At 37.5% G+C, this 27258-nt stretch overlaps 1 protein-coding gene across 4 annotated transcripts in view; it reads left to right on the forward strand.

Annotated features, from left to right (window-relative positions):
• The first annotated feature begins 365 nt into the window (after positions 1 to 365).
• Positions 366 to 27258, forward strand: part of col16a1 (collagen, type XVI, alpha 1) — a 76015-nt gene continuing 49122 nt past the window's right edge. For all 4 annotated transcript variants that reach the window (XM_079878854.1, XM_079878856.1, XM_079878855.1 and 1 more), the window contains exons 1-8: positions 366 to 662; positions 5071 to 5164; positions 11013 to 11081; positions 12069 to 12186; positions 17773 to 17896; positions 19110 to 19391; positions 19899 to 19979; positions 22918 to 22992. In XM_079878854.1, coding sequence (XP_079734980.1) covers positions 5089 to 5164; positions 11013 to 11081; positions 12069 to 12186; positions 17773 to 17896; positions 19110 to 19391; positions 19899 to 19979; positions 22918 to 22992 — 825 coding nt within the window. In that variant the 5' untranslated portion in view covers positions 366 to 662; positions 5071 to 5088. The remainder of the gene's footprint in view (positions 663 to 5070; positions 5165 to 11012; positions 11082 to 12068; positions 12187 to 17772; positions 17897 to 19109; positions 19392 to 19898; positions 19980 to 22917; positions 22993 to 27258) is intronic.

Genomic DNA, 27258 nt, shown 5'->3' on the forward strand with positions numbered 1-27258 from the left:
ACACTGAGAATGTTTTTGGAAGAAGTTATGAATTACCATAGTGAACTTTTATAAGGGTCAGCAACTTATTTCGATTAAAAACACAGGCTATAGTTACAGGGAACAATTATAATTCGATCCACATGGTTTGCCGCCAAAGCTGAAACAACAAAACAAGGACCAGACGACTTTTAGCCGTTTACCATATTGTTACCGTCAAAACGGTGGCAGCAGTTTGGAATATTTTGCCTTTGGTTTTCAGTCACCGATGACCTGTCATAACCCGCGGCGCTGTCTGCATTACCATGACCTCAGATAAGTTCCTCGGCCGTGGAATCATTGTTGAAAAAGAGGAATCTAACAAAGCAGGACTTGTGGAAGGCGGTAGAGGAAAGAAAAGCCCGAGGCGCGTTTCCACACTCAACCGGAGCAGATGATGATGTCATCACGCGTATTCTGGAGATTCTCCCAAGTCCCATCGAGGAACGACAGCGAGGGGAAAGTTTAATAAAACAACTGTGAGGGGAGGGGAGAAAAGAGTTGGAGAAGGAGAACTCCCAGGCAAAAACTTTATCCACGCAGGAGAGGACTCTTGGAAGCTCTTTAAGCAAACTGGATTACACAAAGAACAGTTTTCTGTGGATTAATGTGGCCATAATTCATTGGATTAACGATCGCAGAAGGTAATATAATGTGTTTTGGTCATATGGGGAATCTTTACGGCGGCGAGGATCCTTGCAAACTCCCCAGAGAGATATAGTTTAGGGAGATATAGGTTTTTTATAGGCTTCAGGGAGATTTTTCATAGCCTATTTTCTGAATTTGTATTTACTATTCCAAATGCATTTCACGTAGTTTATTAATCAATATACTGTATGCATGCATTGTGGGGATGCAAATGATAGGAATTGTTCGTTCTATATGAGATATTAGTAATAGCTGTTTTAATTTAGGCTGTTTCCTTTATTATTCAAATGTGATGTCCACACCATTTTTATTTTTATTTTTTCAACTGCAGTTTTAATTTAATGGGGCACATAATCCACACGCAGTTACTATTTTTTCCCCTTGCACTTTTTACCACTTTCGTTTGAAAAGTAAAAACTTTTTGACTTGTTGCCCTAATCGTGGCCCCCCAGCGGTAGAGCGAGATTACGCTTTCAGGTATTCAGATGCGCTTTTTCTTTACTGCGTATATTTTTATTATGATTATTTTAGCACAAACAATACGAAGATAAACATTAATTTGTATATTTGTATCATTTGTATATTCATATTAATACAAATCACAGCAGTATTGTTTAAAGTCATATATCAAATGAAAAAAGTGCATTTGACAGAATGAGCGCTGCTCTTTCCACACGAACATCTGGACAGCTGCGTTGCACAATAACGTTTGGAATATAATAACATGATCCTGTGATTCTGTTTGTATGAGGTGAAGGGAAGGTTTGGAAGCATCTGTATTGTGCAGTGCAATCTCACACTTCTCTCTGATAACTTCTGAATATGGGCATTGCAAAAACTGCTTGTCATGATGCAGCTTTCAAAGTGTAATCTGAAGGACAGTTATTTCATGCAACCCTCTGGCAAGGTGCTTTTAAATTTGATACAGACCATAGTTCATTCATAATCTCTTTCTAAACCTTCTCAGCTCACTTTCTGTACCACACAGGGATTTTTTTCAAAATCAGCCTGTGGGAGTGGAAAAAATGCATGCTCTATATCTGATGGTAAAACCATCTGCTCAATTGCAGGGGGAGACAAGGTGAAGATACGTTTGCAACATAACTTGTGGACACAGATTATTCCTCTTTGGTGAATTTGGCACATATTTCCAATAAAAAAATAGATTTAGTTTGATAAACCAGGCTTCAAGAAAACCAGTTCCAGAAGCAGAAAGACGCTGCACCAGAAAAAAAGAAAAAAGATAAATGCTCCTTTGGAAAAGAAAGATTGCAAAACAGATGTAATTGAAGGTTAAACAGTGCCGCAGACATGATTACAAATGCCACAGATCCGATTATAAATCTCTCAGGATTGCTCTATGCATGTGTTTGAAGTGTCTCTCTAGCTCCCATGATCCTTTAACCAAATGATCTGTGCTGAAAATGTGGGTATCTGTGTAACCTGTCCTACTCGACCCGCTCCGAGCGGGACTCAAACCGGCGTGGGAGGTGCGCACGCTAACAAGGACGGCAAAAATCGTAGACGCTAGTGTGCGTCTTGAGGCCAGGGGAGTGAGGTTTACACGCACAGACTCCCATCCGGGTCACGGCACCAAATGTAACCGGTCCTACTCGACCCGCTCTGAGCGGGACTCAAACCTGCATCCCCGGCATGGGAGGCGGGCACGCCAACAAGGACCCTAAAGACCGCAGCCGCTAACATGCCTCTTCAGTGAGGGGAGTGAGGTTTACACATACAGCTCTTAACATTTTTAGCACCTTGCGTTCCCAAAATAGTGATTCTTAGATGTGTTTATAAGTCAGCGATTAGCTGACAGCACTATATAGGTCCATATACAATAGGAATATTGTTTGTCACTTGTTTGCACTCTTCTGAAGAGAGAGAGAGAGAGAGAGAGTTTAACACTCCCTCTTTCCCTGAGCTCTCAGGCTCTGACATGAAAACAACACACTACGCGGCTTCTTGACAGCCTACTTCCTGTCAGCAGTCTGCAAAACAAAATGACTGTAGACATTCTTACAATAGCTCATTAGAGCCCTTGTTTATTAAAAATGCACATTGTCACTTTTAGCCATTCTCTTAGATGGTCCCGAATTATTGTTTTCGCTTGCATAGATTGATTGTTACTATCAGTCTTTCATTGAAACACTATGAATTGTCGTTTGTAGCCCACGTACTTGATTCCCTAACTAGTGCTTTAGTCATTCCGACTATAGACATTCACTTCAGATTGCCGGGCACTGAGCCAAGACAGAATGCGAGAGAGACTCTTTCCTTTATCTGCGCGGTCCAGCTGTTCGCTGCACGGCAAACAAAGTGAAATGGGAACAAAACAAGCACAAGCTTTAATTTCCATTCCTTTTTCTGCGCGTGGAAGCGAATGGTAATGAGAAATTGCCCTGAGGCATTGAATATAGGTAATGGAGTATCTCCGCCTCGCTCACCTGAAATGGATGTTGTCTTGTTTACTAGAACACTGTTGATTTTGTGGTGAGAAGTGAGGTAGAGCTTTGTAAATAACTGAATCGGAATGATATAAACAGACGTGCGGGCAGCCAGTGAAAGAAGGTATAGCATTTCTCATCTTCAGGTGAGAGTGTATACTCTGGGATGGTGTTATTTCGCATGACACCTTCACTTTCGGTGTCTCAACTGGTACAGCTCTACAGGTGGTGTGACCTCAGTTGGAGGATGCAGATAGGTGTTGCCCGCACAAACATCACCGACAGGCTGAAATTTACAAGAAAGCCATTAAAGGCAGAGGAGAAGGCCTTGTCCCTCGGGCGTTCTGACTAATACATCACTCTGACAGGTTCATGTCCAGACACGCCAGTGGGGGTCACTTTGAGTGAGCAGCATGTCTGTAAACAGGGAAGTGAGGTGATGTTGGTTCTGTGAAAACATGTAAACACATTTTAGATATACTTCATATTCCGTTTAGTTTCATTTGTATGTTACAAGCAATTAAAGGTGCTGAATCCCTCCATATGCACTGGAAGATAATACACATAAATAATTAGTACACATAAAAGAGTTTCTTATATTTTATGGCAAGGGAATATGGAATGCTGTTCTTTTGAACTTTCTATTCATCAAAGAATCCTGAAGAAATATATTGCATTTTTATGTGACAGTGAAGACTGGAGTAATGTTGCTGAAATTTACATTTTAAAATATTAAAATAGAAAACAATGGAAGCTTGTTTCGCAATTGTGACTTATAAAGTCAGAATTGCGTGATATAAAGTCGCAATTGCATGTTATAAAGTCAGAATTGTGAGATATAAACTCGCAATTGCTAGAAATAAACTCGAAATTCTGACTTTCTCTCAGAATTGCATGTTTATATCTCGCAATTCTGACTTTATAACATGTAATTGGGAGATATAAAGTCAGAATTGCATGATATAAAGTCACAATTGCGTTATAAAGTCAGAATTGTTAGATATAAACTTGCAATTCTGAGAAAAAAAGTCTTTTTTTCCTTAAAATTGGACTTTATAACTTTTTATCACGCATATATAACTTTATATAACAACGTTATATCACGCAATTCTAACTTTATATCTTGCAATTCTGAGATAAAAAGTCGCAATTATCTTTTAAAATGTTTTATTCTGTGGCGGAAACAAGCTTCCATAGAAAACCCAAAATGCAATATGCTCTGCTTTTTAATTTCCAGTGTGATGGATGAACCAGAAGTAAATTAAGCTGCATGTTTAATGTTTTTTTATGACTTAATTAGTTTTTACACAAAACTGGATTAAAAATGCATATAACCTTTTTATTTCCAAGTTAATCTGGACACCTCTTTAAGAATTAAACATGAAACGTGATGAGTTCATGCAGAGTTTGAAACATTTAGAGTGGAATAATGGCTTCTGTTTCACATATTATTATTATTATTATTATTATTATTTTAATATTAGCCTAGGTAGGCATACTGTGCATTATTCAGCATTAATTGTGGAGAAGCTTTGTGTCTCTGTGTATGTGAGAGATGATAATGTTACTGAAAGGGACAGATGGGCACTGTAATGATAATCATCAAACGTCATGGGTTACAAAGCTTTATTGGAAATGCTTCGGATCATTAGCACATTTTCTACTCTAAAAGCACCCATCCAACCTTATAGGCACCATTATTAATCTGGCCTTTAACCACTATATTGATTATGACTGCTCCCGCATGCTTTCTTACACTTTCTAGCAATTATTTAGAAGCTCTTTTATTGCAGACGTATGGTATTAAATGTAAAAGAAAAAAAACGGTGCTGTGTCATAAAGCACACACCTTAAGAATGAGCTCATTACAGCATTTCATAACTCATGTGTTCTGATGATTTACATTGGTCTTGGTTTCCCTCTCACCTGTTCACTTATTCTTTTTTATCATGGTTAGGAGCTGAAGGAGGGAGTCATGAGGGTCATCTGCTCCTCTCTGGTGCTTCTCACCATCTGCTTGGGTCACGGGGGTCGACTGGCATCAGCTGAAGGTAAGAGCCTGGTCTCCAAATCAAAGGATGACTTTGTCAAAGGCTGGTTCAAACAGCTAAGATTCTGTATGTTTAATTCATACTTCTTCCAACATAACATTATGAATATTTAAATGAATAGTTAAAATCCTGCTATCATTTGCTAACCTGCATGTCGTTCTAAACGCACAGGATTTGCTGGAACATAAAAGGAGACATTTTAAGAAGTGTAGCCTGCTGGTCGACATTGTTAGTACCCGTGGAGATTGACACTTTCAAGCTTCAGAAAGCATTATATGCTTCAAACGCACAATAAAAGTGTTTGTGCACTACTGTATTCCAAGTCTTTACAAATCATACCATAGTTTTGTGCTTGAAACAGACATTAAAGTGGTTCTCCACTGAACTAAATTAATCAGTTGAACTCAAGAACCACTTTGATTCATGAACAAAGCATTCAGAATCAAAGCATAGCCAGATTCACTGAAAATTCATTCATGAACCATGTGTCACAGCTTCTCTCAAGAACTCATCTAATATAATTGAAGCGGATGTCAATATTAATTATTTTCCTCTGTCATATGGCTTCAGTAGACTTGGAACAGTTGTTGGGCTACTTTTATGATGCTTTGTTGTATTTTTGCTTGATAAATCTTAAAAGTCTCAGTCAGCATCATAATTTGCGTTTCACTGAAAAAAATACTGAAAGTCATACGTTTTGAACAACATGAAGGTGAGTAAATGATGCCAGAAGCTTAATTTTTTGGTGAACTAAGAGAGCAAACAAATCTAAGTTGATGGATCTTGAAGAGGAAGTATATACTGTGTCATATTCCAAATGAATCTGAATGCCTGACTACATTTCATTGTTTAACTGAATGCACTCATTAGTGAAGCCTTCTGTGCATACTGCTGTGTGCTGAACACAGTATCTGTATGCCTACTAGCCAAACATGTGTTAAGTACTCATTGTTCTTTATTTTACAATTTCCTTTCAAACTTTTATAAGGTCTGGTATTACTTAAAATGAAAAAAATAAAGGAGGGGGAAAAATCATGGAAGAACAAGGACCTGTGGAAAATGGCTCAGCGTTTTAAGGGTGATTTCATGCCTTGTTCTCTAGACTGCCAGGGCTGTGTCTCAAAAATATGGTTATGGAAATTACCCTTCATACAGCAGAATTGAGTTGTAAGTGGGGGGCCCCTCAGTATTGATACTTTGACATTTTTTTCTGGATGACACTTTATATCCTCAGTGTAATTAGGCTCATTTTTAAGAAGTTTCAGAAGTTTTGAAGTCCTTCAGAAACTACTGGCTAGTGGTTTCATACAAGACTGGCCCTAATAATATGAGGAAACATGAGAAGCCCTGTTTGTTTTTGTCAGAATCTCCAGTTTAAACAATGTAAGGACTTGCTTGTTATCATTCATCACTTTATACTAGTGCATGTTGTTTTTGCACTTTTGCTTGTTAGGCTCTTCTCAAGCTGGGTCTCTGTGGGGTTTGAGGCAGGAGTGAGAAATGCCAACACCTCCAGTCTTTTATTGTATTATATAATAATGCTGTTTTATCTTATTATTATAATAATGCAAGTCTGGCTGAATGTAGCCAAACATCTACTGAAATATTAGCATATAAACCCCATGGGCCCTATTTTAACGATCTGAAACACAAGTATCAAACACTAAACTTTCTGGGCGGGTTAAAATGGGTTGGTCTGAAGTAGCTACATTACTCATAGGTGTGGTTTGGGCGTAACGTGAAATAAACCAATCAGAGCGTCATCTCACATTCCTTTTAAGAGCAGGCGCGCTTGTTCCATGGCGGATTGCTATTATAACGGCGGATTTGCCAGGTGCACGCCAGGAGCAGTTCACAGCCGAGGAGACCGACGTTCTCGTCAGGGCCGTAAAAGACAGAGAAGTGACATTGTATGGGGATGGGAGAAACCCACCCAAATTAGCTTCGGTCAAACAGGCGTATAATAATTTTAGTAAATGTGTAAGCTAAATTTATGCCTATTTTTTTCACATCTTCATGGACACCACAATGATTTCCCTCATGTGGAATATTTTTCCTTGTAATTATGTATGGTTTGCAAAAATGGCAACTGCTGCGTCTCTGTGTAGATGAGAGAAGCAAAGTGTATGCGCGTTGTGCGCACACTACATTATGGCCAATAGCATCTGAACGCGCCACTGAAAACGCACCACTGACTTTAAACTAGGTTTTTCCTGTGCGGAATTGTTTTCTGAAACTGCAAAATAGCACCAGGGAATGTTTGCGCCGCAACACGCCTCCTCTTTGCACTGAATGGCCCCCGGAAGCGCAAGTTCATTCCCTACTTTACCGATGTGCGTCTGTCGAGGGAAAAGTGTGCTGTGCGTCGGGTGCAAAATAGGAATGATTCATGGGTCGGTGTACAAAGTCAATTGCGCTGGGTGCAAGATAGGGCCCCATTTGTGCTTCTTATGCCAAAAATATTGTGTCGATTGATAATATGATTATACTGTCTTTCTATGTTTAAGGCTAAACCTCTTTTTAAACATGCAACTGTCAAGTACCAGATTTGATTGATAACTTCAATCAAACCATACTTGGTCATTGTTAAAGTCATCATGAAATCAAAACGGATGCTATTTACTTCATGCATGCTCTAAAATATAATAACTTGCTATTTATATGATTCACATTTTAATGTGACTTTTGTATGACTTTTTCCCTTGTGCATTTTTTGTTCTGATTGCACCATTTACCCTTTCATCACCATGTAAATCTGTGCTCAGAAGTGATGCACGATTGCTTTAGCTAACAAACTAACTCCCAAAAAAACTTTTCCTACGTTCAGCTACATCCAATTACCCTAGGCTTGGATAGTAGATTTCTGGGATGTCTTTGCTCATCCCCAGCTGTGCAAATCCCCAGTTGACTTTTTCCTTAATGAGTTTCTCCAGGCCAACTTTGGGACCTAAAAATATACAATAAACAATATGCAAGCAGGGACAAATAGAGCAGGGGCCATGGGAGGGAATCTGAACAAGGGTAAGACACAGTATATCACATAATGAGCTTTCCAGATAACTGACTGAATCCAGGAAAGGTGATATGTTTTTATTTTTCTCCCAAAATGTTTCTTCTACCCTCTTTAAAATGGATGTATTTTTATATTTCATTCTTTTGTAAACTGAAGGACTTTGAGGAAGAACCTCAAAAGATTCTAACGGTGAAGCAGCTTGTACAGCTATACGTATCTCTAAATTAAAAGAATGCTGACTCTGAACATATGAAATCCTAAACCCCAGAAACGTTCACTCCACTTCAAACTCTATAACCCTGTCTGCAATGCTTGATGACGTGTCTGTTCTCCATGCATTTGAAATGCACCTCTCCTCCCCCTGCGTTCAACTTTCCATCATTGCCTCAGGAGCGAGAGCCGCCTCCAGCTTTCCTATCTCCTCCCTGACATCTCTGCATATTAATCCCGCCTTTTTGCCGTGTGAAAGCTGAGGGGCTTTGTAGAACCTAGAAGAAAAGGGATTTAGCCGAGTCTGTCTGATTTCAAAAAGTGGAAATGCGAGAACAATTCAAAATTAATTCTTTATCTGACAGATAAGTTTTTGTTGGAGACATTTTCTCCCTCTCTGTATCTGCTGAGTTGGCTGTGGAGAGATGCAGGTGTTGTAGATTTAAAAAGAGCTCTTTGTAACTTGACAGTGCAAGAATACGAGTTGGAAAACCCATCACATGCTCTACTCCGCCACTAGAAGCTCAACGAGATGGCTCTGAGCTGCTTCTCTCTTTTATTACTTGAGTTTCTCATACTCATCTGATCTCTGAATCTTCTAAGTGACAGTTCCCTACGCTGCAGTAACTTGCTAATGCACTTTGATTGATGTATGTGTCTTTGAACCAAACCATGCTGATTAAAAACTCTTCTCGTCTCAGACACCTCTGACATGCTTCTTCACAAAGAAAAAGTTTTTTTTTTTTTAACTGAACTTTTCAGTGTTTGTGCCAATAATCAGTATCGTTAAATAGAAGCAATTATTTTCACTATTCTTTAAAAACAGCCGATGATCAGGTCCATTATATCCTGTCAATCAAAAGGGTGTGGAAAAGCGTGTCAGACTGCATCTCATACCGTGAAGAAAACGTATCTTGTTGAATTAGGGCTGTCAACGTTAATTCGACAGTTAAAGTATAATATAAAAACAGCGATGTTGAATTTAATTAATTAATTTAATTTAATGTTTGCTAGCAAGCTCTATTTGACCCTATTAATCACCCGTAGTTCAAGCCAGAGTTGCCAGGTCCAGGTTTTTTCCCTACACCAAACATTATTTGAAGGACGCCTTCCATCCAATAGTTGCAAAGAGCGTTGTTCTTTATTACTTCTGATAAGAAACAAAGTCTCAGCTTTCGAATTCTGTCCATTTTATCACAAAATTCTTGCAATAAATGGTATTTTGACGCTCTTAAATGTGACGTGACAGATCGCTGTAGCGCCTCAGTTCAAATAGCAGCGTGGAGGAGCACGAGTCTTTTCTTCCACTAGTTACAGTTACAGTATGACATGAATAATAATGCAGGGATATCAAAAGGTATGTTGAAAAATACACTACAACTTACCAAAATGTACCATGTCATCGCTCAATTAGTGTTTTACCCGCGGAAAGACGTCAGTAAAACAACTTAAGAACAATATGTCACTTAACATTGCATTTACCTCTGGAAAGTTATCCAATATTCCCATATTGTTAGTTATCCATAAATAAATATTAGATATGAGCTTATTTACTAAATTATATGTGTATATTTTAATATTTTTTTCATGGAGACAAGTGTTTACATGTAAACTACCTGATGTGCAACTGAATTCGTTGTAATCAAACATTTAGTTTTTATTTGTGTAATTAATACACCTGAAAATACAAAGCAGTTTACTATAATAGATGGGCTTTAAAAAAATACCTCTAATATAGCTAGTAATATACCAAATGAGAGTGTTCTCTGTAGTTTACAGCATTAGTTAACTTGTGAGATATTTTTTTCTTTTCGGAAGGGCAAAATCAGTAGTATCATTCTGAATAATCGGCTATCGTATCGGCGGATTAGGATATTAGGACATCTCTAATACAGAGTCATAATGCCCTTTCAAAATTTTGTGTATGTTTTAAATGTAACTTTCTCCCTAAAATGTTATTTACATCAAGTTGCACAACAGGTGAAAAAAGTTTATCACTTAATTAAATAAAAATGGATGGTGATCCTTGGTGTTCAAGTTCAGTTGTTCACTTGCAGTTTTCTTTATATGTTAAACAAGTTCAAGTTTAAAGTAAAAAAAAAAAAAATTGTTCATGTTTTTTCTCATCTAGAGCACCAAAAGAGCAAGGACCGCCAATAATGCCCCCGTAAAGTCACCATAAAATGGAAGTTGCAATAGTCTTTTCTTCCCTATGTGATGTATATCTGAGTGAAACGACTTCTGGAATGACAAAAAAAAAAATGTTTGGGTGGGACTTGATTTCATCCTTTAGGAATTGATTGGATTGTATTAACTTTGTTAGATCTTTTTCATATGTTGCCCATCAGTTTCAGACCACCTGTCATTGTCTTTGCCACCATGCAGTGAGATTGGGAGAGTGATTCCCCCAGAGAAAAGCAAGTTATTTTTAGCTCCGTTTATATGTGAGGTGGTGTCTGTCTCCTTCACACAATCTTTGAATGCCTCAACTCTTTTACCTCATGTTCAGGACTAAGTTTTGACAGGACACTTCATGATTGGTTGTACAAGTTGTTTTTTTGCAAAACCTTTCACAGTTGGCAGGACAAGATCTGCTGCAACTTGACTGCTTCTCTCTTTTTACAGGTGTCAGCTGCCCGTCCATACAGGTAGAAGACTGGAAGTTTCCTCAAGCTGCCAGACATAACATTACAGGTAAAGACGGCTGCATATGGACCTTCATTAAAGTAGCCAAAAATGAAAATTCTGTCATGTACTCACCCTCAAGTCATGCCACAAAAGAAGATGTTTAGTTGAATGTCCAACCTGCTCTGCTGGGTGGTTGTCTACCTCTAAAAAGGATCATAAAGTCCATATGATTTGTACACAGTATTCCAAGTATTTTAAAGCAACATCATAGCTTTGTATTAAAGAAATCATTCACTGGTGAGTTGACATGCTTTTCATTTTGAGCAAACTTATCCCTATTCTCATGATTTTATGTTTATGTAAATGCAGAAACACTGGATTCGTTCTTGCTGTGATGCTTTTTTAAAATCAATTTAATGATATATATATACATACATACATATATGCATATACATATATCATTTATATAGAAGTCTCTTATGGTCAACAAGGCAACATTTATTTGATCGTAATACATACAGTAAGATTGTGAAATATTATTGCAATTTTAAAAAAATAACTATTTTCGATTTGAATATATTTTAAAATGTCATTTATTCCTGTGATGGCAAAGCTGAATTTTCAGCATCATTACTCCAGTCTTCAGTGTCAAATGATCCTTCAGAAATCATTCTAATATTCTGATTTGATGCTCAAGAAGCTTTCCTTATTATTATCAACACTGGTTTCTACTCCCTTCGGCTGTGCTGCATCTTACTTACAGTACATTATTTCTCCACACTTTATATCCAAAAATGGGAAAGATGTTCACTGTAATCATTCCAGCCTTTTAATACACTTAATAAAAGTCCAACTGCCCATAAAGCAGTCTAAGGAATAGACTCTGTCTGTATGCTGAAAGATATAGATACTCACAGTATTAAGATTCCTCCTTTGGCCTTATATGAATTGAAAACTGCCACAGCAGAGATGATACATAGCGAAGGACATGTCAAATAGCAGCCCACTCTTCATTAGCCTGTGGGGTAAATGGATTGACCGTCCGATCCGCAGGTTTCAATCTGGCGCGCCGTTTCTCCCTGCTGAAGAACAGCGAGGTCAAGAAGATCCGAAATCTGAGAGGGCCTGTCATCCTTCGCCTTGGGAAAGTCCAACTCATCCAACCTACAGAGTAAATGTTTTACCTTTCCTCTTCTTATTTGTCTTTTCTATTTTCTAGTTTTGGACAGAGGGAATGGTTATTTCTGTCTTTTCATGTGACCCTTTAGGGTCTACTATAGAAAAAAAACCTACATTTTCACTCAGACTATGGAGTCTGTTCATCATCTAAAAGCAATACAGTTCAATAAAATATAATTGCAGAACTACCAAAGTATTAGCAGGTCTGTACAAGCCTTGAATTCCTGGCTGTTGACTGTTATTTGGTTTAACATTTATGGTAGCACCATGAAAGAATCACAATAATGTCACCAGAGAGATTTTGACTTCCTCCTTATGTTACGTCCATCTCTCTGCAAATAAACATTTCAGCAGATTACATGCTGCTTTGTGCTTTTACACAGAAACGCTGTTAAATTTTTTATTAACAATAACTTTAAGTGCTTTTGGTGAGACCTCAAGCCACAGTAACAATCCGTTTTATGACAATGCTTTTATTGAGCCGAGCATAGATGAAAAATGTCATTGATATAAGCTAACGGGTTCTGTTTCCTCTGAGTTCTTTGTACTTTATGTTGGGATGAGAAGTTCAGTTTGCATTGGTTTAGACTACACATCAGCTTCCTTAGAATTTCCTGTTATCCTTTTCTCATGTAGACTTAACAGAAATGAGAGCTTGAGTGTTTGAGCCAAATAGGTCAGAAGAGTAATACTGAAGCTTTTGTGCTGGACTGTAGAGCGTTTTTATATTCTTTTTGTACTTGCTCTGTCGTCAATCTGCAGTGTATACAGTATATCATGAACACACACACACACACACACACACACACAAAATGATGTCCTTCAAAAAGCCCTATTTGGACAGGAGAACTTCTTTTCCCTGAGGAGGTTAGATAACTTTGTGTTGTACAGGCTAACTTTCAGATATCTCATGCTAATCGAATAAGTGTTAATCCTCTAACTTTTTTTGAAGGAAGATATGGTGACTACAGGCAAAGTGGGACATAATCTTTTTATAACTCTAGTTTTTATAATAAGATCCAAATAGCTACGCTGGTTTCATCACATTCTATGGGATGCTTGGATACATATATATATATATGTTTAGACATGTGATCTTTTTTTCTCTAATAGTGATTGAGCAGCTGTTTATCTCCCTGTCATAAGATGATAACTGTTCTCTGCCGCTCTCTTTAGAGAAAGCAGCTTGGCAGTTGCAAATAAACATTAGGATTTGACACAGCTTATCTTTGTGCTGATGGTGCATTGCAAGAAATGTTACTTAAAGGTTAGGAATTTGGATCCAGATGTTTGGTGGAAGTCTGGCGAGACCATCAACTCATCTCTTATATGAGATGTGTCCCAATTTGTGCATTTACCTTTGCAGCGATATACTGTTTATGAACATTGAGATGCCATCCTCGCTGTTGAGAGATGAATATATAGATATGTGCTGCGCACTTTCCTCTCAGTAACAAAATAAACACACAACATGACAGCAGTGAGAAAGCAGCGGTTAAGAAAGCATCTGATCGTATCGATGTGTATATGTTTGCACCAGTTCTGCAATTTACCATTCATTCCAAAATACACTGTTTTAATAGTTTGATTATAAATTATATGTAAGACTAAAGACTACAGATCAGGCTATGTAAGACTATAGTTTGAATTAATCCCTTTACTTTGCATGACACATTGACATTACAGTACAGAATAGAAAAATGGAGGGATTATCAGAATAGAATAGAAGAGTATATAGTGCATCGTTTGAAACACGACTGATGTGTCTCCTATGGAGTTTCAGAATAAAATCTCAACAATTTCACAAAATGTGGTCAGAATTGCTAATATGTGATCCCGGACCACAAAACCAGTCACATGGGTCAATTTTTGGAAATTGAGATTTATACATCATCTGAAATTGAATAAATAAGCCTTCCATTGATGTATGGTTTGTTAGGATAGGACAATATTTGGCCGATATACAACTATTTGAAGATCAGGGGCCGTATTCACAAAGAATTTTAAGGCTAAAAGTAGCTCCTAACTGGCGAATTTAGGAGCAACTCCTAAAAATAATGGGCGTGTCACTTCTAACTTTAGGACTCCTCATTTTTTTCACTAAGAGTAATTCACGAAGCATTTTAGCCCTAAAAGTAGCACCTAAGTCTGGGACAGCTTAAAAGAAGTCGAGAGGACTCCTAACTCACTAAGACCTATTCACAAACCGCTTTTTGTGGCATTTCACGTTGCGATGTTTTGAAATGCGTATGCGGCGGCTACAGGAGCTTCCAATCGCGAGGGAACAATTTTGCATTGTAGGCATAACTAGGGATGCAATAACGCCACCAACAACAACCAAAACTAGGCTACTCATTGCATGTAAACTAATTGTAACATATCATTGTGAATCAAATTAAAATGTTCTTCTCTTTGCAAAAGTAGGCAGAGGCATATAGTGACAGATTAATTCAATAATGTTGCAAAGATATTGCATCAATCCATATGTTTCATTAGGCTACTAGGCTATTTGTTTTGCCTTACTCTTTATTCATTTAGGCTATTTATTCAGTTATTCATCATCTTCCGTCCTTCGCACTACTTGTGTAGCGCACGCATTCTCAGACCTGTCACCTGTCACTCATCATCGTAGGGGAGGTGTTTGGAATCATTCCCGCGTTACAATCATCAGCCAATCAAGGTGGTCACTTCAGTCAAGCTCGTGCATGAGTAATGACGTCATCCATAGCAACGAAGACTCACTCTTAGTTTAGTTGTCATTTTTCTTTACTAAGAGTAGGTCTGAAAGGCGTTGTGAATAACTTTTAAGAGAAAACTCCTAGCTAAAATCTTTTAGTGCGATTTAGGAGTACTCCTAGTGGTAAGATAAAATGCTTTGTGAATACGGCCCCAGGAGCCTGAGGGTGCAAAAAAATCTAAATATTGAGAAAATCGCATTTAAAGTTGTCCATTTATGTTCGCGATTGTGCTGCATTCACTCACAAAAATAAATGTTTTATATAATTATGGTAGGAAATTTACAAAATATCTTAATGGAACATGATCTTTACTTAATATCCTAATGATTTTTGGCCTAAAAGAAAAATCGATAATTTTGACCCATACAATGTATTGTTGGCTATTGCCACAAATATACCCGTGCGACTTGTGACTGGTTTTGTGATCCAGTGTCACATATATGTTAGTTTCCAAAATGCTTTCTTTCTCCATTTCATATCTCTTTTAGCTGCACTAATAGTTGTCTTTTGGTTGAAAGTTGTACGGTTTGACCTTCTGAAAGAAACACATACACATACACACAGGCATACCCAAATCCCCCCATCATCAGGGAGTTCCTCTCTAAGAATGGGTTTTCCAGAGCCCCAGGTGCTTTCCCCATTTGAAACCTGAGCTCTTTTTCTCCTGCTCTAAATCTCATCTCTCAGCCAGAGAAAGAGAGCGGAGCCTACACTTGAAACTCACTTGACATGGCCGGCTTACTGCAGAGAGAGAGAGAGAGAGAGGGAGAGAGAGACAAGATTCTTCCTACATAAATGCTCTCCTATATTCTCTTTCTATAAGATAAAGTGTAATGTAAAGTCTTGTCAGCTGGTCTCTGATATGTGATAGCTGCAGATGGTGTATAAATTGTTCGTCCACCTCTGTGTTAGTCATTCTCTTAGCTTAGACTTGGCCTGTAATAGAACTGTCTACCTCTTGCTTTCCTTTATCTAGGATCTCACCTCACCTGGGAGAGAGATTGAATGTGTTTTCACATGTCTTTGTATTTGTGTTCGAGAAGAAGTAAATTTGGGGGCTGATAAGAATAACAGATAATCAGCAGCTTGTTGTGGCTGATCCTGATAATGAAGCATTTTGCGTTTTCTAGCTAATTAGCTAATTAATTAAAACTACTCACTGGACACCTAATAAGTGTTGTTTAAAAAGCATCGTTCTTTACAATTAATATGGGCGAAATGACAAATTATTTTTAATTAGCTAACAAATTAGAAATGTTCTGTTTTAAATTTATGAAAAATGCTCACAATAACCATTACAGGATTTGTTGAAAAACCATACAAATCACAATATGAATTTTACATCATTGGAAAAGTCTGCAACAAGTGTGTTTGTTTTATTCACACATACACTACCATTCAAAAGTTTGAAGTTGGTAAGATATTTAAATGTTTTTGAAATAAGTCTTTTCCTGAGATGGCATTACTGCAGTCTTCAGTGTCACATGATCCTTCAGAAATCATTCTAATATGCTGATTTGATGCTCAAGAAACTTTTATAATTAGTAATATGGAGCGCGCTTTCAGAAACCCCCCAGCTCCACCTGTATAGATTTGCTATGGTTAATTCTTGCATGCTATTGTACAGCAACAGTCTTACTCTCTCATAGCAGTGTGTCGTGTATGTGTTGGCAGTAGCAAGTCCTGTACTTGCTCTGCAGCAGCAGCAGCGTAGCGGATCCATTCGGCCAAGACCAAACATATCAACATTGTCCTATCCATTACCATGCCAAGACAAAAAATGTCTTTTTAATTTTTGATTGATTTAATGAATTTTAATTTCTTTTAGAATAAGAAAAAAAAAAAAAAAACAACGTGTGAACTGTTGTGTGTTCTTTATGAAATGCTTGACAGAGTATTAACTCTTTGTTGCTAATATAAAATGCAAAGTTTTTGCTCGTTGCTAATATAAACCCAAGGCTCGTCTGTAAGTAAATATGCTTATCTTCTAGATTCTCATAGGTCCATTGTTTTAAAAATGACGCATGCTGCATTTCAAAAGTTTTAAAGCAATTTTAAAACCACAGAAATATTACACTGCTGTTTTAAAGGCCACACTTGCACACCGTGCACATGAGGCTTTTTAGTTCTTTCGCACATATTATATAAAAGAAAATGCAGCAATCAAATATACTGTAACAAATTATCGGCTAAAAAATGGCTGTAATGCCACCATTGGCATTCCATAATAATAACTGAACTTTCCAACCAATATATCATGCACCTCTATTCTGTAAAGTGTCTCAGATCTGCTATCTCTAATAATTAAATGGAAAATCGTTAATCTTTGATTTATGATGGCCCTTCCAGTGGAGTAGTTTTGTTCAGTAATATCAACAAGAAATCTTTTAAAACAATGTGTACCTCACCCCCTGTCATAACAAGTTTCATCCTGTACAAACTCTCTCTCTCTCTTTCTAGTGCTTAGGCCTGATTTCATTTTTTCCTTAAGGAGGCCAGCCTCACTGTTATTACTTTTCAGCACTCTCACACTGTGTGTGTATTTGGGATGGTAAACACATTCCTGGAGTTTGTCTGCCCTTGACCCACCAAGAGGCAGGCAAACTGTTTATCTAGAGAGAGATAGTTGAGAATGAAGATGAGGATTGCTGGGCTGCATTTCTCTTCAAAATTAGTGTCAGGGGTTATTATCCCTCTATCTGTAGCCACACCACCATCAATACAGAGATGCTCCCACTACTGCTACCATTCAGACTGATTCTGTACTATTACAACCCACCTGCTCCACGTTTATTTGTGTGTTCGTGTGCTGCAGTCTAACCACATGCTTGTCTCCTCAGTCAAGTATTTCCTCATGGACTTCCAGAGGAGTTCACCCTGGTCTTCACCATGTTGCTGAAGAAGAAATCTTTGAATGAAAACATTTACCTGTTCCAGATATCCGATGAGCACGGGTATCCTCAGGTGTGTGTCCACTTTCCCCTCAAGTCTATAGATTTGTGTCTTCAGGAACTGATAATTATAGGGCAGCTTGTTAAATCCTAAATATCGAATCGCTGATTATTTGTTAGATATTTGGACTGAGTGGTGCAGAAGTTAGCACGTGACACTTGTATAGAATTCTTGTATCCTGCTTTTAATAAAACATATTTCAATTTAACAGCAAGATAGTGCTTGATTATTATGCTACAGCAAGAAACTAACACTATGTTTTGAAAACTAACTCTGTGTTTGAGTTATTGTCTTTTTATGTGAGAAATTTGGCTTTGGCACATAAATAAAAGAAGTTAAATTTAAGTACAAGAATGTTTTTTTATATAATAGTATAGAATAGTTCACTTTAAAATGAAAATTCTGTCATCATATACTCACCCTCATGTTGTTTCAGTCCTTTATGAATTTCTTTCTTCTGCTGAACAGAAAGGAAGATATTTAGAAGAATGTCAGTAACAAGGAAGTTTCTGGGTCCCATTGACTTCCATAGTAGGAAAAAAATATACTATGGAAGTCAATGGGACCCAGAAACTGTCTGGTTACTGACATTCTTCTAAATATCTTCCTTTCTGTTCAGCAGAAGAAAGAAATGCATACAGGTTTGAAACAACATGAGGGTGAGTATATGATGACAGAATTTTCATTTTAAAGTGAACTATTCCTTTAAGACAGGCAACTTAATCTTAAAACGAGTAAAAAAGTAATAGCGTAAAATATTTTTTTCTATTTGATTATATTTTCAAATGTAATTTAGTCCTGTAATGGGAAAGCTGAATTTTATTCACGTCTTCAGTGTCACATGATCCTTCATAAATCATTCTATTATGCTGATTTGCTGATCAAGATTCATTTCTTATTACCAATGTTGAAAATAGTTGTGCGGCTTAATATTTTTGTGGAAACCATGATGCATTGTTTTTTAAGGATTTTGTGATGAATAGAAAGTTTAAATGAACAGCATTTTTTTTTTTTACTGAATTCTTACTGACCCCAACAGAAACATACTGACCCCAAACTTTTGAACAGTAGTTTATTGTTATGAAACAATAAAAAACATGACTGAAAGAAATATTAATGACCCAAAAACGTATGGGAAAAAAGCTTGGACCCTGTACTGCAGCTTCAACCAAATCACATTTTATAAATAAAATGCTCTTTTTCTCTATTTATCACACTTATTTAGTTCTCACTGGACTGGAATGGTCCAGATGGCAACCTGGCCCTGCGGGCGAGAGGGGCTGACCCCGAAGGGTCTATGGTGGGATGCGTGTTCGAAGGTGATGGTGTGGAATCCCTGATGGACATGCGCTGGCACAAGGTGGCTCTGAGCCTGCAGAGTAATGCGGCCTCCTTGCACGTGGACTGCAGTTCCATCGAGAACAAGCCTCTGGAGCTCCGTGGCCAATTGCCCATCAATGGACACACGCTGTTGGGTATGAGGGCTACTGATGCTGCCCCTGTGGAGGTGAGGACCTCTGGTGATCCTACAAATGTTGTAAGCCTTTTTTTTTTTACAAGGCTTAGAGTACAAGGATGTCAATTAGATGAATGACTGCAGAAGCTTCCAGCTCCTCTGTTAATTAAGCGCTACAATGCTAATAGAGTAGTCGGAAGTAGAAGTTTCCTATAAGCCGGCTTCCCGCAGGTTTTGCCTTAGGCGTCCTGTCTGCGGGGGAAATGTGGCAGGGGTGTGTCTGTGGATGTATGAGAGACAGGAAGACTACAGGCGCTTCTCTTCAGGGCTAACACTACTGAGCTCACTCAGCTCGAAAAAGATGAAAAGAACAGCCCGTGGTAGCCTAAACGAGCTTCATCCATTACTAATTAATTAGTTCGTTAATCCAACCACTTAGCGAAATGATCATGTAAATGGTCATATGTAAAGCAGGGGGGGGGTCCAGCATTTAAAAAGCTCATTTTCTCTGTTCTTGGTCTGCTTTTAATATGCATTCTCTTGTTCTCTTTTTTTCAGATTGATGTTCAGCAAGTGATGGTGTATTGTGACCCCTCTTTGGCTATCCAGGAGGCCTGCTGTGAGATACCTGGAGCTCGGGTAATAATGTCTGTTTAAACCTCAGAAAATGCTCTTATACATGGTATTAAGCAAAATATCAAATATATTTGGTATGGTGAGGTCATTTCTATTAGTGGTTGGCCGCTATGGGCTTTTAAATGGCTTTGTATACTCTGATATATAGAAAGCAGGGTGCATGACGGCCAATATAATGGAAAGATGTACCTATTCCAGTTTAAAATGAGATGTACACAACAAAAACAACACTTGTCTGGACAATGTTTATTGAATGGATAAAAAATTGAAAATGTTATCCAAGGCTGTTGGTAGATTTTGTACTGTAACAAAAGGAAATGAGTTGGCCATTTTCATATTATCAACATTTAATTTGTCTGATAGATCACTCTCAATAATTTCATTTTGTAGCATAAATCATATGTCAAGGTTCAATTAGAAAGATTGTTGAAGTACTAGAATTACTAAAATAAAAAACCTAAATAGAAATAAAATACAAAACTCATAATGTCAAAAGCACATTACACAATTACTATTTTACAATTTACTAATTACGAAATTTTTTAAATAAAAGCTAATTCTAAATATTAATAATTGTGATAGTAGTATTTTGTTTTTTTCTGTTTGATGGCTGCTGAAAATTCAGTTTTTTACTATATTTTTGATCAAATACATGTTTTAAAGGCTGTTGTATATTTTTATTCCCACATAAAAATATCTTATTACTTGTTTCATCATCACAATAATCAACTGATTACTTGATTACAAAAATAAGTGACAGCCCTAAAACGTTTCAGAATGCACCTGCAATGCTTTCAGTCTAATAAAACCAGTGAGCAATACAAGTTAGTCAAGCCCTGAATGCATGCAACTAACCCTGAACCAAATCTAATCCTAAACCTAACTAAGTACATGTATTTAATTAATATTACTCAGTACTTAAATGTATAATTACACTGTAACAAGGACCCCTTAAAATAAAGTGTAACCAATTGTAATAGTGAAAATAAGAGAAAAATACGTTAGAGAGAAAATGTTTCTTTCTTTTTTCTTTTTTCTTTTTTTTGGTGAACTGCTTCTCTGAATATGAAGCAGTTTGCATCAAAGTAACTTTGTAACAAAGTAAAAGTTGATTCCTATACAGAGTCATTTAATAATGAATGGTCTCATGCATGTGCAATAAACCATTGGATGGTTTACCCTAAGGGATTGAACTTACCACAGACCAAGTATATGTAGGTAAAAGAAATATAATCAAAAAATAGATCAAAAAAGGTGAGTGTTTTTCCCAGCACTGTAAAGTGATATTTCACCCAAGCTGATGAAACACTTGCACATGTTTTCAATGATCACAGCGGAGGCAAATCTCATGTTTTGCTAAGGGAATGGATGCGTTCTTTCTGTCAAAAAAAGCATTGTAGTAGTTGTACTTGATGGATCAAGCTCCAGCAGCGGCTCAGCTTCCATCGGGACAGCTGTGGTGGAGGAACAGCGCCTGAGTCATCGATGTGGGAGTGCTGCTTTATTTGAGGATTTGGAATTTGGTGCGTTTCTCCTTTCTGAATTGATCAGAGCTTTGGCAAGACTTGCTGAATCAAAACGGCTCACAGGAATGTGTCACATTTGCAGATAACTTCAGCCTGTATGAAAAGCATCCAGCCACCCACAGACTGAATAGTAAAGAAGGTAGAGATCAGGAAACGTCACCTGTGAAACTTGTTTGACAAAGGAAGTGCACATGGGAATGGGTACAGCCAACTCTGAGCTGGTATTTTGAATTTGCTGCAATTTTGGATCAGAGGATATTTCACAGCCAAGAACTATTAGATATCATTAGTTGTGTGCCAGATGGACCATTTTTAGTCTGAAAAGATGATTCAGTGATTATTCCCTTTACATTTTACCTGCAATTTGTGAGGTAAGATATGAATAACATTAACTAAAACATGAAGGTTTTTTTGTGAATGTAAGCTAACAAAGTTCTTTGTGCTCTGTTGTTTTGAGGCGAATGCTCAAAGCTCCCTGCGAGCAGTGTTTAAAATGGAAACAAGAGCAACTATTTCCCCCAAAAGCATGTGCTCTAACATGGCTTTTTAAAAGCAGAGGAGTTAGCGATTACATCTTTGATGTCTTAGGTTGCAGATTTCTTCAAAGACCACATTTGTTGAAAGTATCAATACCAGGAATTGTGCATGAGAAGGATTTTTGATTTACAGTACAATCCAATGTTATTTTTTTCTGTATTATTTATGTACTATTATGGTATGTATTCATATTTTGAAGTAGCGTTTATTTTTTATATTTGCATTTTAAGTTTTATGAAATTTAGTTTTGTGCTTTTGTCATTTTTATTAGTTTTAGTGTTTTTAATATTAGCTGTTTAGCTTTCTAGTCGTGTCGTAATTTCAACCTAAACTTATTTCAGGTATTTAGTTTTAGGTTTACATGTATCCAAGGTAATAAAACACTTTCATTTTCTCATAATATACATTGCAGTATCACTTCTTTTCTCACAGTGTCTGAAATGGTTTGATAAAGGATTCAGTCTCTCTAAACCCCTCCTTTCTGAAAGTCTACTCTGCTCTGATTGGTCAGATGGCCCAGTCTCTTGTCTTCTACCGCTTACAGCGCGTCAGAAATGAAACGGCTATTACCATATCTGAATTTCGGCTCTGTAGGATTCCTCAGCACTTGTATACACCGTGATATTAAGTAATGATGGCGATGGGTTCCAGTAAGACTACAATTACTGATGACTTGTTTCAGTTCAGAATCGCTTGGTTTTTTTGGGGAGACAATAACTAATCGTGCACTTTGACCAACTTTGCAGACATTTTACATTCACAAACAGCTGTGTTACACACTACATGAAAGGTAATATCTGAAAAAGCATAATAAGGGGACTTTAACAGTATCAACAAGGATCAAATTGGTTTGATTTGTGTCCTTTGTGTTTCCATAGTGCCCACCAGATGCTCCCAAGAGTCGACGAGCTGCAGAGAACCAAGTGGAGTTCGTGCCCAATCCCTTCTCTCAGGTAAAGTATTGTTAAATTGTTAAAAGTCAGTTTAACCAAAAATGGATGTTATTATTGAGATACAGCACATACACTCATTTGTTTGATGCTGCTCTTGAACATGAGCCACTGAAAGTGTGCAAGGGCCTTTAATGAATAGATCTTTCAGAAATTAAGAGAGGAGTTGTTAGTTATCGAATGTGGGATCCTGATCTTGAGATGGTTTGAAGTGTTTGAAGACACATGTACTTGCTCTCAGTGGGAGCTATTAAGGGGGCGTACAAACAGGATGCATTCATAAGCAACAAGAATGCAATGGAATGGAATATGTTGAAGAGGCCTCAGGATGTGTTTTTAAAGGGGTGGTTGATTATGATTTGACTTTTCTAACTTTAGTCAATGTATAATGTTGCTGTTTGAGCACAAACAACATCTGAATATCAAAGTTCAAAGCAAAGGAAGATATTTGCTTTTAAAGAAATCGTTTTTTAAGGACTACAACAAACGGCTGGTAGGGACTACACGACATTCCTCCCGGGTTAGTGACATCACAAACCCTAAAATTTACATAAACCCCGCCCCCGGGAACACGCAGTCCAAGTTTAGAAGAGGAAGAGTTGTTGTAGTAGAGCACATTTGTGTGTCTGCTCAAGCTGTCGCATCCGTCTTTTCACATACAATACAGTACGTAACACAAATGCAATATATCATGTCACTCTGTAGGCATCTTACAAACAGTTCCCACAAGAGTGATTTATAGATTATCATGACAGAATATGCTAATCAATAACTTGAAGATAGTTAACTACACATCAGCAACATAAATTCATCAACTAACCATTCAGAAACGTCCTGTTGCATTCTTGAGTCTCTCCATCATTGTCCGACTTCAGTTTAAACATAAAAGGCAGAACAGTTTCTGACATTTTAGTGCTTGTCTGTGTGAGGTAATCGGAGCTGCAAACACACACACACACACACACACACACACACACACACACACACACACACACACACACACACACACACACACACACACACACACACACACACACACACACACACACACACACACACACACACACACACACACACACACACACAACTCTTGAAACTCCGCCCTCTGTGCCTGGACAATTTTAACATGCTGTACAAAATTATCTGTGGGGTATTTTGAGCTAAAACTTCACAAACACACTCTGGGGACAACAGAGACAGACAACACTTATTATTGAGACTTATACAACAGAGTTATTATACCACCCCTTTAAACAAACTGAATTGTTGAATGAAATGAAACACAGATGCACAATGACCAAAGACATCCATCAAATGCATTTGTGCATGTTAACCAACAATTAAAAGTGGTGCAAACCGAACAAATCCTGTGTGTATGCTCCACACAGCCCAGAGAGGTGATCTTCCTATAATAGGTTTACCAGGTTTACCCTTTGGGCAAATATGCTAATAATATACTAATGTGCAGCATCCAGTTGAGTTTTTCGTACATTTCCCCTGTTAGAACACATGAATGGTTCAACCCAGCAGCATTACAGCACATAAATAGATGAAGAGATGAGATGAAGATGTGATGTAGGCTGATAAATATTTCTCATCCTGATATTCGACATAAAAATGACACAGTTAGTGGCCATTAAGCATCCCACTAGCAGGCAGTTGAACGAGCTCTTCTGCAGAAACTGGAAATGAACGTAAATTCTTATGAACAATGCCCAGTGGGCAGTAGCAGTGCTGAAATCAAACATTCTCTGCCTCCACTGCTCTTTTATTTATTTTATTCTTGTTCCTGCGGTCCTGGTATGTGCACATGTATTCCTGCACCAACATGTTGTCCGTCTTGCGCTCTCTTTCTTATTTTTAGGGGTTATTTTGCATGCGTAATAAATTAAATAAATTGAAAGCATTGCTATCCAACTATGGTTGCAAGTAGGGCTGGGCGATATATCGCATGACATTGTTAGGCGCATCTCGTCAGTAAAGCCGGTTCCTTGATTAGTAGTAAATCGCCATCACCTGCTTTCAGATGGAGGCGATACGTCCGCGATAATTAATGCGATATGGCTCAGCTTGTCAGTTAACTACGGCTCTGTGTTGTAAATGCCACTCCATCTGAAAGCAGGTGATGACGATTTACTACTAATCAAGGAACCGGCTTTACTGACGAGATGCGCCTAACAATGTCATGCAATATATCGCCCAGCCCTAGTTGCAAGTTCAGTCGTTACCATCAAAGTTCAGCGATTTGCCGTTTCCTGAATTCCAACTAACCTTCGCAAGCAGCATCGCAAACTTATGTGGTTGGAATTACGTCTTTCGAGCTGTGGTTAGTAGCATAGTTTCTTGTTACAATAGCATGTGGACTTGAATAGGTCATGCTCTTGGGCACAATAAGCAAGCTAACATTCAGTACATTCATTGTCTTTCATCCCATTTAAATATATATACATTTTAATCTAGGTATTTTTTGCATGTCAATTTGGCCAACTAAGCCTCTTCTTGTCGACTAACGTTTGGTCGATTTTTAGGAAGCAGCCATAATATTAGGACATTCCTTCTCAAAAATATATTTATAAAAACTTTTTCTATGGACTTTTGATTTGATAAAAAAGACACTCTGGCATTCGGCTAAATACCTCCTCATGTGTTCCATGGAAAAAGAACAATTATGTTGGTTTGGAGGAACAGAGGGGTGAGTAAATGATAGACTTTTTAGATGAACTATCCTTCTGCTGGCCAACCATACACTATAAACAAAACTCTACCTAATGTGCATGACATAGAGCTGAAGTTTGCATCAGCTGCAATGAGTACACGCAATTTCACTGACCCCAACATATCATTCTACGTTTCTCTGTCTCTACCTTCTCCAGGAATAACCTTAGTTCAGTCTTCCAGATAACAATAACTTCTTCTTAGACCAGGGATTTGGATGCTATTTTCCCCTGGAAAAAAACAAATTCATCAGCAGTTTCTCAATGATGTTGGTGTGGGCTGCTCTTGTTGTTTCTCCTGGCAGCAGTGAGTCATGATCATTAGCAGGGCTAATAAAAAGCTGGTTGGTGAATTCACTTCAGCTGGTCTCCAACTGGTCACATATCTTCTCCGCTTGCCACGTGTATTGTTTCATATACACTCACACATGCTACATAATTACATCCAGAGGGCTCTGTATTAGAGCCAAACACACTCAAAGCGACTTGTTACATCCACACACAGTTACACGTGCATCAACATGTAGTTTTTCTTTTGCAAGGAAAAAACAAGAACAGTAGAACATTTGAGGTGGAAATTATGTAAATGCTCTTTATCTCTGTTGCCATATAGTAGTGACAGAGGAATTGGCTCCATTGGTACACATTAGATGTATCCATTCGTGTGCTTTCATGCCACTTCCTGTCTCAGTATTTACTCATTTCATCCCTCAGATAAAATGTTAGCAGCGCTAACAAATTAATATATGAAATTGAGTAATTGTCTGAATTTAGATAGCATGGCTCAATTTTACACACTGCAGGAATCATTTTCTAAATTAGTATTTTTTTCTTTAAAATGATTTGAAACAAAATGACATAAGATATATGTTGAATGAAGTTTATTTTTCTTACCCGCGTAACACAAATTTAATTTTTCTTGTTTTAAACACAAATCTAATAAGGTTTAAGCTTAAAAAATTGAGTGAGAAAAACTAAAAAATGGGCAAGAAAAAAAAACCGTCAGAAAATGTCTCGTTATTATAATATCTTACTATCTTGCACTATAAGTAACTTTGCAAGTTCATGCCAACCTATAAACCTAATAGTCTACTAATACTCTAATGAGAGTTAGTTGACATGTAGTTGCAAAGTTACTTGTAGTTTTTAGACTGTCTTAAGTGGACTATAAATAAAGTGTAACCCTAAAAGGCATTTACTGTACATTCAGTTAACCATTATTTATTGGCTTATTTCTGCTTATTTATCCTTCAAATGTTTGATAAGTTGCAAATAATAATATGCCCTTAATATAGGTTCAGTTACAGGGATAGTTCACCCTAAAATTGATATGATTAAGGGTGTACGGCATTAGAACAACGCCAGGGTGAGTGAATGATGGCTTAATTTTCACTTTAGGGTGAACTATCCCTTTAATTATTGATTACTGGTTTGTTAAAGCTTAATTTCTGCATAAATAATGGCTAATATGCCTTTGTGTTCAGTTAATCATTAACTACAGCATAATTATGGACCCTTAAAAGAAAGTGGTACAGTTCAATACATTTGCAGTTGC

The sequence above is a fragment of the Squalius cephalus genome (genome assembly GCF_949319135.1).
Source record: "Squalius cephalus genome assembly, chromosome: 8".
Taxonomy (NCBI): Eukaryota; Metazoa; Chordata; class Actinopteri; order Cypriniformes; family Leuciscidae; genus Squalius; species Squalius cephalus.